The sequence below is a fragment of the Phasianus colchicus genome, chromosome 1, assembly GCF_987193195.1.
Source record: "Phasianus colchicus chromosome 1, bPhaCol1.hap1.1, whole genome shotgun sequence".
NCBI classification, from domain to species: Eukaryota; Metazoa; Chordata; class Aves; order Galliformes; family Phasianidae; genus Phasianus; species Phasianus colchicus.
Genome location: NC_143436.1, coordinates 112,995,610 through 113,009,429, shown reverse-complemented (window position 1 = coordinate 113,009,429; position 13,820 = coordinate 112,995,610). Strand labels below are relative to the sequence as shown.

Here is a 13,820-nt window from a genome sequence, read left to right as displayed (position 1 = left end):
AAAAGTGTTGCAAATTGTGCTGTGTCTTCCCAGGGATGAATAAAACTCATTACATTCCACACTCATGGCCTAAATCGGATCAGGATCTGTCTTGCTCCTGCATTTGTAAATAAATACTTCAGCTGTACGGATGCGAGCTGGTAGTTCTGTCACACTTAAGGGTTATGATAGCACAGTGACAGGCAAAATACTATAAGCCTCTTTAAAATTAAGTGATTTGTTTAAAGTAGGTAAATTACCTGTTTCATGTTTCTTTGTTCTGTTGGCTTCATGAGCCTCCAAACTGGCTAGCTGGGAAAGCCATTGCAAAAATGCTTTTGGTATCATTCTCCATTGAGTTCAAGGCTTTGGAATTAGCTCTTCTAAAAGTCTGCTGATTTGATATGCAGTTTCTTCATTATGAACAGAAGTCTTTTTCAATGTCATTGTGACTAATGGTGAATTTTTGTTTTGTTGTGTTTTTCCTCTTTTTTTTAGGAGAGGAAGTTTGTTGGGGGTTCTGGTCAGATATCGGAGAAAATAATGGAGCGCCTCAAAGGCAGAGTTAAACTGGAGAGACCTGTGGTCTGTATTGATCAGACAGGTGATAATGTCATTGTGGAGACTCTAAACCATGAGACATACAAGGTAATTTGATCAGAATAAAAGAAGAATATGCATTTAGTGGGGAATACATCTGCTGTAGCTCTTAGCCAGATGTAATCAGGAAGTACTCATTTGTGAGTGTCTGTTCCTCAGACTGTCCTGACAGACAATCTGTGAAACCTGCTTTATAGATTTATTTATGGCTCAGACACTCTTGTTGTTTTGCAAATTGCTCATTAGTCTGCCTTGTCCGTCTTAACATTTTCTAGATTATATGATTTTACATTTTAAATATTGAGACTATTTCCAATGAAGAAAAATAAGGTTCCTGTTTGTATCTAAGCTTGGTTTGCAGGGGAGGGGGGGGGGGAGGAGGAAAGGGAAGGGAAGGAAGAGACATTTCTTACTCATTTAGTAAGATTTGAAAGATCAGCTGGTCACAAACTAAGAAAGACCAGAGCTCAGCCTCCTCACGCAGGGAGGTGCTGTCAGTGCAGTGATGACATGCAGTGCTACATACAGAGCCAAGACTGTGTATAATGATTCAGTGTCATCCTTAGCCCAGATGCAGAGCATCCTTCATCACTCTGGTCAAAGACAGAACTGTGGGAAGGATGGAGCACGTTCAGGAAAGCTGAAATCACTATTGCTATTGCTTATCCTGAAGTAGTATCCTGTGAATATGCACAGAAATTATGATGATTATTTTTTTAACAGCTTGTAGTTTGGGTAAATGTGGATCATATTTCCTTTGGAGGGGTAAAAGGCACTTTTAACTATGCTTGTCCCATTCCCCAACTTATATTCTGCCAGATTTCATCTCTGGTCCTGTAATGTTCAGAAAGCTGTCAAGAATCACCTAATCACAAAACAATGTATTTTTCCCTACATTCTTTTTCCCAAATGGCAGAATTCTTCTGGTCACCTGGAAATACCTGTGTGGGAAAGCCAACTACTAATGTCAAGCGTGGGAAAGGTGTTAAAAATGAATGAGAGCATCTTTCAACTCATAGAATAGAATCACAGAATGGTTTGGGTTGGAAGGGACCTCAAAGCCCATACCACCCCAACCCCTGATGTAGGCAGGGCTGCCCCCCACCAGCTCAGACTGCCCAGGGCCCCTCCAATCTGGCCTTGAGTGCCTCCAGGGATGGGGCACCATAGCTTCTCTGGGCAGCCTATCCCAAAGCATGTGTCCTGCAGGATAACCTCAATAAGAGGCAGTGCCTTGTTTCTATTGACTGTGTTTTACCTTTCAGGGCAAGTATGTAATCTCTGCTATCCCTCCTATCCTGACGACAAAGATTCACTTCAAACCAGAACTGCCACCAAAGAGAAACCAGTTAATTCAGCGTTTGCCTATGGGATCTGTCATAAAATGCATGATGTACTACAAGGAAGCCTTCTGGCAGAGGAAGGGTATGTGAGGAAGGTGAAGGACTTGGGAGCCCAGTGCCCTGCTAATTTTAATGCTCTGCTGTCTGTCAGGGAATAAATCCAAGGAGGGATTAAATGTGCAAAACCCCCAAATTAAACACACGGAAAACCAAAAAGTAAAGCTCTTTGGGAAGGAGAGTTATTTTTCTAAGCTTAAGTATACATCTCATCTCAAAGCAGACTTCAGACCCAAGCAGGGTCCCAAAGCTCGGAGCTGCTGGCTGATGACTGATAGAAGCCAGATTTCACAGTGAACTAAAGCTGGCTAAAGCCAGGCCACCTGAAGCACACAGAAACAGAGGCCTGCAGTAGGAAGTCCTTGCTGGGACAGTTAGGACAGCCAGAGAAAATTTACAGTAAATCACAGTGAGAGCTTTAGGTGTGAGCAAGGCCCTTTCTTAGTTATATGCCTGTTCTATCAACTTGATATCTCAGAGGAATGGAAAAAGTAGGTTACCTTTTTGTTCAACTCGGGACATATTTTTCCCAGTATTGCAACATCACACATTTCTCAGCTTTCACTGTTAATAAATGATCAAAAAATCAGTTACCATTTCCAGAAACATTTATATGGACAGATTAGTTTCATAGAATCATAGATTGGCTTCTGTTGGAAGAGACCTTAAAGATCATCTAATGCCAACCCCTCAGTTTCCACTACCTGTATAATGATAGCGAGAGTTGCACTGGTCAAGAATGTTTCTCAATTGAAAGAATATAATTTTGCATGTTTCAAGACATAAACCAGTAATTGAATGGGAATAAAAAGAAATGTAAGCAGGTTTATATATTGCCATCTATACAGGATTTTTGACATGGTCATCTGAAACATGTTGGTCGGAATGGGGATGTGATACTTGATTAGATTGTCCATTACTGTTACTGGACTCCATTCCCAACAGTCTTATCAGCAAAATCAATACAGAGTGCACATTTGTGCCTATGGTGACCAGACATAATTACAGTGGGATTTCTGCTGCTCGTGTTTTAACTGAAGATGCTTATGGAATGAACCATCGTAGTTCTTGCTAGACACATTTTTTTAATGCTTATTGTGCCCAATATAGAAAGCCAAAGGGACCTACAGCAAGCCACAAAAATTCCTGCTAAGTAGTAACAGAAATTAAATATGACTTTATAAGTCTGTGTACAAAATTTCCCAGAGTCAGGTGGAAAAGAGAAGGAGAAACTGTTGTAAGAATGCTTCAGACTTGTAGATCTTATTGGTAACAGAGGAACAACTGTACAATTCTTTTACTAATAGTTTCCCCTGTTCACTGCTGTCAGTAGTGGTGATCATTACTGAGGAGTCTCTCTGACAATCATTTTGCTTTCCTTTCTCCCCTTAGGTTGCTGTGCTTCTCTCTTCATTGATGATGAAGAAAGTCCAATTGGAATTACCCTGGATGACACAAAACCTGATGGATCTTTTCCTGCCATTATGGGGTTAGGAGCTTCTAACACGTGTATTTCTTTTGTATAAGGAAGCCAGAGAAAGAGGAAGAGATGGGAATGAGATTCATATCAGTGGTGTCCACTCCCACATCATTCATAGATAGAGGAGAGTACTTCCTACATCTCCCTTCTGCCCCTCTAGCCTATGTAAGCTTTTATGTGGGGGCAAAAAAAAAAAACCAACAAACTGCTACAAATATCCCCATACAGAGACAGTTGTGGGGAAAGGGATGCTGAATTAATCTTTGCTCATTTTAAGCAATCAGATAGCGTTTTGCTGCTGAGCAGATTTAGAAATAAAACTTTTATTTACCTAGTTTTGTGAGCTTGTATTCTGCTCACGTTGGACCTTGTATTTAGCACCTGGGCCAAAATGAAAATGCAGTTGTTCAAGACATCATCGTTTGCCTTCTTTCCCTATCAGACTGAGGAGGGATGAAGGGCATTGGCTTGTGGTTAAGTTAGGCAGCAGCTTTCAGTGAGGAAATCAGCATTCTGAAGAAACTGCCAAGTGGAGGAGCTGTAGTTTGGACAAACAGATGAGAAAATATGTAGCAGCATTTATTGGCTTTTAAAATAAGGTTAAGCTAATATGAACAAACAATTTTTACAAATGTTTCTACTGTAACCTGAGAAGAAACTTCCCCCCCTACCCCCATCCAAAAAGCCAATATAAATGTCAGGCAACTAAATGTGAAGTATTTGGCAAGACAGCTTGCCAGTTCTACAGAACTGCACGTGCTTATGGGCATATTCAAAGCTTAACAATTTGTGCCCTGAGAGCAGTAAACCTCCTCCAGACCTCAAAAGGCAAATGATTTCATTCTTTCCTCTTGTGGACTTCTCTGAGCAACTTTGGTGTGGAAACCTACTTCATCTCCTGCATATCTCCACTGAAGTCAGAGAAACTAATCACCAAATCTGTTTCCTTCAAGCTGAGAGAATAGCAGGCCCAGTTCTTACAAAATTGGCCGTGGTCCTGTCAGAGCAGCAGGCACTTAGCAATGCCTGTCAGCAGGGGCAGTGGTGTGGCAAACTGCCTGTAAGGTATCAAAATCATGAGAAAACTCAGTCTGAGACCTTTTGGATGAGAACTAGGTGTTAGAAGAGAGCTGGTGCAAGCTGGCTTATTAACTTCTGTCATTTCTCTCTGCTCAGTTTGCGGATAACTTTGCTCTCCTGAATCAGTGGGATGAAGAGCTCATTCCAGATGAGGAGAATGAGGCCAGTGCTGGCAGCTTTGCAAACATGCCTACAATCTGCAGCTTTCTCAGCTGGTAGCTGCCAGGCCATCCTTTCTGCATGCCCTCTGGGAACACTTGCCCTCTGTTCAATTAACTCCGCAGGGTATCCCACATAGGCCTTTCACCCCTGTGGCCTGTAATTACTAAGTGATGTCATACAGTGAAAAGCTCTCAAGCCCATTACATACCATAAGAATGCTCGACCCATCTTTTTTTAGAGTCATTTCAAGCAAAAGCTTACAAATCAGCTGGAGTGCTGACACTGTGATATTTATATGCCATATTTTTCTTTTTCAGTTTCATCCTTACCAGAAAGGCTGTTAAACTGGCCAGCCTCAGTAAGGAGGAGAGGTAAGAGTTCAGAAGCAGTAAATACTTCATATATGGGATACTTCTTGGAGAGACTTCATTGCTACCTTCCAGTACTTTCAGAGCTCACAAACAGGAGGGGGGACAACTTTTTACACCATCTGGTAGTGATAGGATGAGGGGTAATGGCTTTAAACAAAGAGAGGGGAGATTTGGGCTGGATGTTGGGGAAATTCTTTCCCTAGGGGGCACAGCTGCCCAGAGAAGCTGTGGTGCCCCATCCCTGGAGGCACTCAAGGCCAGGTTGGATGGGGCCCTGGGCAGTCTGAGTTGGTGGGGGCAGCCCTGCCCATGGCAGGGGTTGGGGTCAGTGGGCTTTGAGGTACCCTGTAGCTCAAACCATTCTGTGATTCTATAATATGATTCTATGATGCTTCTCCACGGAAGTGTATGTGGTTTTTGTGTGCATATGAATATACGCACATGATCAGTGCAACTGCCAGTGCTGGAAACTGGGGTGAAGGTTTAGCTTTTAGGTCTAGACAGGAACGCTGATATCATCCAATTGTGGATATTTCTGAGTTTCCACATCCTGCTCCTCCATGTTTCTCAGACTGCATCCCCACTGAGTAATGTTTCACCCTAGAGATAAATGGAGCTCTGATGTACAAAGTTTTGCTTATTCTTCGCATTTAGATTGTGCACCAGAAATTTTAAACTCCATGTTTACGACACTATGATTTCATCATTAGTCTCTGAAGTGAACACAGTATGTTCTAAATGCTATTTTAGTATAAATGCAAAAACAGAGGAATTCTGCTTAGGAACGTGAGTAGTACTCTCCAGGTCATATTTTGTTCTCAGCTATAGTAAATCTGTAAAGATTTCATTGATTTATTTTACATCTCTTCTGGTCTTACAACAGTGAACATGAGAACAAATTGTCTCTGCATCCTAGAATAACTGTACCAAGATTTATTTTTTAGAGCTCTTTGCCAAAATTGGCCTTCATTTTCCATTCCGGGGTCCACTTTGGATGTCACACTTATGCATCAGCACTTGAATATGCACACTAAGAACTGGAAATCAAACTTGAAAGCAAAGCAAAACCCAGCTTTCTTTCCACTGTATTGCAGTATGTACAATTTTTTTTTATAACAAGAGCAATAGCTGAGAGGTTTTTATCTCCCCCTTTTCCCAAATGCTTTTATTTTCATATAGGAGGAAGAAAATCTGTGAGTCATATGCCAAGGCAATGCAGATGGAAGAGGCTTTACATGTAAGAAATTAGTACCCATTTTCACCTCTGTTGTAGAGTAATGTTGCTATTTTGTTCTGGAGGATGAAGTCATAATTCCTGGTACCCAAAATTCTGTGTTGTGCCATAGAATCCACAATGCCAAGGGGAGGGCAGCAGCATCTACTGCAGGAAAAAAAGACCTGGCAATCTCATTATTTGCAAGAATGAAGAAGAGTGTGGTTTAATTTGCGCTATCATTTCCACACGGGAAGCTACTGCTTCTCTAAAGATGCAAATGTTTGTTGTGTGTACGTGGATAGCATTAATCAGATGACATGATATGGCATCCTTAACCTGTTCTTTTCCCTTCCTCAAAGGAAACTTGTTTTTTATTTTTATTTCCAGTTTCTTTGCCACTGTTTCATTGTCTAATGTTTGGTAATACTTACAGCCAGTGCATTATGAAGAGAAGAATTGGACTATGGAGCAGTATTCAGGGGGCTGTTACACAGCCTACTTCCCACCTGGCATAATGTATTCATATGGAAGGTAAAACAGAATACTTTTGTAGCTCATGTACAATGATCTATTTTATGCAAAAAACTTAGGGCATATTTAGCACAGTGGGGGACTTCCAACACTCTTTGCACTCCCTTACATGCCAGCTAATGAGTCTTGCTTTTGACTTTTAATAAGAGCCAAGTTTCTCTTGTGATTTTCAAGGCAACAAAACACAGTCACGAAAAGACCTGCTGGAGCTATAAAACCTTTCCACAGTAGTCTAGTTACAGTATCGACCCCTGTGCACTATTTGCCTATTTGCATTATGATTTGTAATGCTTCCTAAGGCCTCGAGAGCACGAGGCCTCCTCCTTAGACAGAGGAGGAGTCTCCGCTGACTGCGCAGGTGGAGCATTGAGTTCTTGCAGAGCCTATTGAGTTGCATCACCTGGGAAAGACACAAAACCCTTACAGAAAAACTCATTCTCTCTTCCCATTCAGCAAAGTCTTCAATACTCTCCCCACACAGAACTGCTGTATTCATAAAGGGTCATAGTAGATAAGAGTGATTAACATTTGGTGTATCACTGAAAAGCCTATGGAAAGCACAATTCAGTACCTATTAGAAACAACCAGACAAATTGCATATCCATTCCCAAGCACCAAACAGTGTGGGCTCTTGCACGTTTTCCTCAAACTAACTGTCCATTGTGGAGCTACACCTGACTTCTGTCCAAGATGTGAGTGGGAAGGAGTCATCCCATGTACAGACTCTTCTGTAGCAATTTATCTGAACACTTTGTGTTCAGATGTAGCAGTGGCTGAGGTCTCTTATCCACAGCTGGATGGGAAAGGGAGTTCATTCCCTTTATCTGGGTTGAGCAAGATGCTTGTGCAGCTTTGCGTGGCTGATAAGCTGGCTTATGGCTCTGTTCAATGTCAGATGCAACTCACTGAATGCAGATGCCTTCAGCAGCCAGCCTCTTTTGGCAAGCAACCAGGCAAGTTCAGCCCCCAAAGAGTAGCTGATATTGGTGACCCACCACAGCAAAAACATAATTCACACCCCATTGTAATAGCAGGATAACAGCAAAGTTGTCATGCACCTGTCAGCTGCACTACATTTTGGGAGGCCATTAGGATTATTTCTTCTCCTAGCACTAAAATAAGGCTGGTATTATTTTGCACAGAAGCTGGGCATACTGATTTATGCATTGGTTTTTCTCTCTCAGCTCTTGAGCATTGTTTACAGAAACAAGTTGGTGGTCCTGCAGAAACAGCTTATGGCAACATGCCTCCCAGCCCTGCTCTGCAGGAATGATGGAGAAACAAAGTCGAATGCTTCATCAAAGCCAACAAATTGCTTTTAGAAGGATCATCGCCTTCTTATGACTTGTCATCTGACATTCTCCATTTGTTTTGAAGGATCATTCGTCAGCCTGTTGACAGAATCTACTTTGCTGGCACAGAGACGGCTACCCAATGGAGCGGGTACATGGAGGGGGCTGTACAGGCAGGAGAGAGAGCAGCCAGAGAGGTACAGACACTGGTTTGCTTTGGTCATCTCTTTTAAAGGCTAAAAAGCATCAAGTACAGCTTGGAGAGGTCTGATTTGGCGCCTCACACACTGTGATTGTTGCTGAGGTTGGTGGGAAAGAATCAGATAATCCTAGAAAAGAAAGTGAAACAAAGGCTTTAAAAATGATTAAAAAAAAAAAAAAAAAAAGCCGAAACAACACTTTTTGAACTTAATTATTGAATAAAGTGCAACAATCTGAACATTACATAACATGTTGCCACACCTGATTTAAACTGAAATTCATGCTGCATACCCCATCCCTACAGAAACAAACTCTCCAACCTGTGATGGCCCTTAGATATACCATCATGTTTTCTATCTATTTAATCGTGGCATGTTTTGCAATCAGTTTCAGTCATCAGAAATGCTTGCAGTTATTGCCTTTGAAACAATCTGGAAATCTGAGCATTTTTCTAATTTTTGATTCATCCCTTCTTCTTCTCCTTTCACCAGAGAGAACAGTGAGCTTGGCTTTATGAATCCATAATGGGTGCCTCTGATAATGTTTAAATCTCAGAATGACACACATTGGGCTGGGTTCCCAGTCTGTAAAATCTCTACAACTGTCTGGAAAGAGGGAAAAAACGCACATTAAAGGACATGTATTACACTTACAGTTGCTATATGATAGAGCCACAGTTCTGTTAAATAATAGAAAATCAACCCCTTGCTTCCCTTTGACAGTGTCATATTCACCTTATAATCTTCATTCTGTGCTTGAGTCTCCTCATTTCTCATTTCTCTTCTCCATGCCTGAGTAGCTGTTATAACAACAGTTAGCTCTCTCTTCTGGAGACATTCACTCGCCCCCAAGAACCTCCATGATTGTTAAAATCAATTTGTTGTAAAAAAAAAAAGATCCGTGATGAACTTCGTACTACCTGAGTGTAGCCAAGAGGTAACTTCATAATGGCGCACTTTGAAAGCCCCAGACTTGAATCTCTCATATTCCTCATTTGTGATTCAAGAAGCATCATTCCCAGCAGCCTTTCTGTTCCGAGTTTGTGGCACTATGCTATTTCTCAAGCTGCCGTGTGAGAAAGCACTTGTAGTCAGAAAAAGAAAAACAAAGCCAAAACACAACATCTGGGAAAACTATAGGTCTTTTGGATTGGTCTACTTCTTGCAGATGGTACAAAAGACTCTGTGGAACTTTCCTTTTATCCTTAAAACATTGGTAGGCACATAACCATTTGATGACTATCTATCCTGTTTTTACACAGACTATCAAAACTGCCTCTTTCTCTCATTACTGATACAAACAGAGAAATCACTATTCAGTTTTCTGGTCACAGTTTTGCTTTTTATCAGTGTCATCTTGCTCTGACTTGCTATATTTTCCTGAAACAGATGTGCTTTCTTCATTTTTCTCATGTGATACCAATGTTTATCTTTTCTAGATATTATATCATATGGGGAAGATCCCCAAGAATGAAATTTGGATGCCAGAGCCAGAGTCACAGGTAAGCCTGACTTTCTTTTTGTCACCAGAGGATTCAGCCCCTTGATTGATCTGCAGGCTCTCTGTTGGTGGCTCCTCTGCTAGGTTTCACAGAATCACAGAATGGCCAGTTTGGGCCTATGGTCATACAAATTTCTCTCTCCTCCAGGATGTCCCATCCCGACCATTCATCACCTCCTTCTGGGAGAGGAACCTGCCATCTGCGCCAGGACTGCTCTGTCTACTTGGGTCTACTGTGTTCTTCACCTCTGTGGCTGCTGCAGTGCTGTTTGCCTCTAAAAAGGGACTGTTAATTCGAAACTAGTGCAAATTAAATGTCCAGCCAAATGTGCATTCTTGCTCTTCTTCCCTTTTATCAGATGAGGGTTATTTTTGGAGAGAAGTGACATGGACAACTGGAAAGGGCAAGAGGTGTTCTCCTTGTGATTTTCCTTTTAGAACTGTAATTAATGCATTAAATCTACTGCAGTGGTTACCAGCAAAACAAAACTAAATCAACTGTGGGGGTATGTTTGAAAATTGCCTCTGCCTTGTCCATTTGTTTTGATTGGACATCTTTATATCAATGTTGCATTCCTAATACAGGGAAGGCAAAGGAAAATCTTTCCCAAAAAGTGAAGAGCTCTTGGAATATGCATTCATTTCCACTTGCTGCTTTATTTTTTGTCACATGAGTTAGTAAGTAGCCTTACGTATTCACCTCAGTGGTTCAGAATATATTGGAGGTTTCTTCTGTAGCATCCCTGCTGCGCAGTAGAGATTAGCATGCCAATCAGGCACAGAATTGTTAAATTAATTTCCAAAGGCATTTGATTAATTATTAATCATCACAATGTGAAACTTTACTATCAGCAGTATGAAAGAAGATAATTAGCATGAAGTGGATCGTTAAAGAGCGAGAGTGGTAGCACACGTGGACTTCGTTCTGCCCACAGCTGAGCAAGTAGCAACACTGTGTGGCTACAAAAGCCATGTAGGGCAGTGAGCCTCACGCTTTGCAACTCTTCCATGGAGCAGCTCTCTGCTGCTTCCTGACCCAAGTGCAATTGATCCATCTTGGCCACTGGCTATTAATGTGGAGTGAAGTGAATTAGCAAAGCTGAAGCCCCTCTGACTTGCAGCACATGCTCGCAGTTATGTTCAGAACGTCAGCAGTTTCCTGGCTCCCTGTCAATCTGCTCTCCCACATATTGCTCATAATCTGCACTGCCTTCCTACAATAAGGAGAAATATATTTGGGGCTTGAATTACTGCCTTGTAAATTACAGTAATTGGATGCATCTGCCTGTTCCGCTCTTATTGTGTACAAGACACACTTAAAATAATCACTTTAGTGTTAACTGAAGTCTGGAATATAGGTTTCACAACGTACCATCATTACGCGATCTTTTTGCTGTGAAATGTGAGCATTGTATGTGTCCATGAACTCCATTGTCATTCAACATCAGTGAAACGTGCCTTTCAATAATCCTGAAACCTTGATAAGAGGATCTCTTCTATAAAATTTTCTTCATATTCTTTTTCTCGTGTCATTTTTTGTGAGTTCATGGAAGGTGGTGTTTCTCTGTGTCTTTATTAAATCACAGGGCATATCATGTGCAGTAGCCACGCACGGAAACACCTACCAAGCAAGGTGACTTCACTCTTCACTGCCTTGTCCATCGTATTCAAATGGGATATGAGTTGGGGCAAAAGCTTTGCAGACCCCATAATTTATGTGAACCAATCTCAGCCCAGGTGCTGGTGGGCTCAGCAGAAGCTCTTCTCAGAGGGAAGGGGTTGCTTTGGTGGCCCCTTGTCATCATGGCCCTTTCCGATTGGAGCAGATGTTCTTGGTGACAGTGTTGAGCACAACACCCATTCCGAAATACTCACCCACATTTGTACTTATGGTTGTTAGAGCCAGTCGCTTTGTTGCTGATTCAAAACTTCAGAATTTTGCAGCCATAAGCAGCCTCTTTGCACATGTACAAAGGAGACCCAGAGTAATCTGCTGTATAGCTGTGAGCCAGCACTGTTCAACTTCACTTTTCACCTCACTCATGCACGTTTCAATTGCAATTTGCTTGTCTTTTGAAGAGCAAGGGCAAACCACCTGAACTAGCGGAAGACCATGTTGCTCACTGCTTGGGGAAGGGGCACATCTCCTGCAAGTGGGAGCAAAAATCAGCAAACAAAGGAGGGTGATTAAAAGCGGCATTTCTGAAACTTGTGCGGCTCCCAGGCACTGTGCTTCTACAGGAGAGGGCAGTGTTTGTGGCTGTCGGAAATCACCAACCAGTTTCCATTCTGCTTCTGTGCCTCTTTTGACTATCAGAAAAATTGCCCTGTTCAAACAGTAAATGTCTGGCTTAAATATTAAGCATCCAGGTATCTTTCTTAAATCAATTTTGAAAGAGTGTGGAACAGACTTTATTACCACTGACAGCTCTCAAAGAAACAAGCCACTGCAATCATGAAAAGGCTGTAACAGTGGGAACACCTCTTTCCACTAGAAACAGAGCACAGTCCTCACCAGGCCACAGGGTGGAAAATCCTTTGTTTTGCTCCATCGGAAGTTAGGGTCCAGCTTCATGGACCATAGTCGGACAGCCCTGCATCCCCTGGCAGAAGTAGAGGATGCTCTGTTTTCTCAAAGTGAGGGGTGAAGTGGGAGAGCTGGGCACCAATGAGGTGGCTAAGGCCCACACTAAGTCCATCAGCATCTCGATGGGAACTGAACGGCATTTACAAATTTCTAAGAGCAGGTGTAGGCAGCATCCTTCTATCTGTGCTCCCTGTACTGGACCAGGAGGAGGTCTCACCATGTTCCAGGGTGCTAATGGCATACTTAAACAATGCCGCACAGAGGGATGTACTAGTTAACCTGTCACAGTGTGTAGGTTTCTCCCCTGTTGGTGCCCACATGCTATTGAGCAGTATGCTGCCTAACAGCATGTGCTTTTCTCTGGCAAGAAATCATGCCATGGGCAAACTGGATCCTGGTTTTATGTTCTTTATACAGAGTACAGCTCCCATTTCTTAACAGCAGCACCAACAAATAGAAAAATGGACAAATCTCTATTGAAAAAAAAATAATTGTTGTTGGTTATCCTCTTTCACTTCTTTCCACAGAGATGTTTAAAACAACCAATTTTGCTTTGTAAATGTTCCCTGCTTAGTTCCTTCCTACAAGCACACAGAAAGCAAATTTCATCTTGGTGAAAACCCAGAAAGGGAAATTAAATTTGTGCATTGACAGTGAACTGCAACTTTTTCTTTGCCTACTGTGCTCCCACACTTGGCAATCAACGTTTCATTTCCAGTTTCATTTGCTGTTCTGCTCTTTATTTGTAGCGCTTGGCTTCTGAGTTTCTGTTCTCTGTCTGTGTGTCTCTCTTTAAATTTTCTTTTTTTTTTGGCCCTATCTTATGTAGCAGAGAGAGAATAACCTGGGATACATAGGAGTAGCAGGGAATCATAGAATTATAGAATAGCTTAACTGGCAAGGGAACTTAAACCCCATCCAATTCCAACCCCTTAAGCCATAAGCTTCTCTGGGTGGCCTACGCCAGGGCCCCACTGTCCTTTGGGTAAAGAGTTTCCTCCTAACACCTGACCTAAATATCCCTTTTTTAGTTGAAAGCCATTCTCTCGTCCTATTACTATTAGACCATGTAAAAAATCAGCCCCCTCCTGGTTATTTTCTTTGGAAAAAAAAGTTTCCCAAGAATGAGCACATTTCTTGTTAAAGGAAAAAGCTCCATTGCTACTCACAGTGAAAAAAGACAGCTACTTCTCCATCTGGGACTGAAAATGAAGGAAAGGATGTAATTATTACTTCTGCTAGGATTTTAACTTCTATGGCCACACCAGTCACTTGAAAACTCAGTTATAGCCTGAGCAGCATCATTTTCATTTAAATATGAGCTAAATCCAGTCTGACTGAGGTTAGAATATGTGGGAAACAACTCCTCATATACAGCATCTTCTGAGAGCGGTGCCCAAGCCTATGGATGCCGTCTGTAC

The 13,820-nt window shown here is 41.9% G+C and overlaps 1 protein-coding gene across 1 annotated transcript in view; it reads left to right on the top strand.

Moving 5' to 3' along the window:
- Positions 1 to 11,338, top strand: part of LOC116229859 (amine oxidase [flavin-containing] A-like) — a 45,273-nt gene extending 33,935 nt beyond the window's left edge. The window contains exons 7-15 of the mRNA XM_031594598.2: positions 478 to 627; positions 1,845 to 2,004; positions 3,372 to 3,468; positions 5,019 to 5,072; positions 6,252 to 6,309; positions 6,722 to 6,819; positions 8,197 to 8,308; positions 9,751 to 9,813; positions 9,961 to 11,338. Coding sequence (XP_031450458.1) covers positions 478 to 627; positions 1,845 to 2,004; positions 3,372 to 3,468; positions 5,019 to 5,072; positions 6,252 to 6,309; positions 6,722 to 6,819; positions 8,197 to 8,308; positions 9,751 to 9,813; positions 9,961 to 10,116 — 948 coding nt within the window. The 3' untranslated portion in view covers positions 10,117 to 11,338. The remainder of the gene's footprint in view (positions 1 to 477; positions 628 to 1,844; positions 2,005 to 3,371; positions 3,469 to 5,018; positions 5,073 to 6,251; positions 6,310 to 6,721; positions 6,820 to 8,196; positions 8,309 to 9,750; positions 9,814 to 9,960) is intronic.
- The last annotated feature ends 2,482 nt before the right edge of the window (positions 11,339 to 13,820 follow it).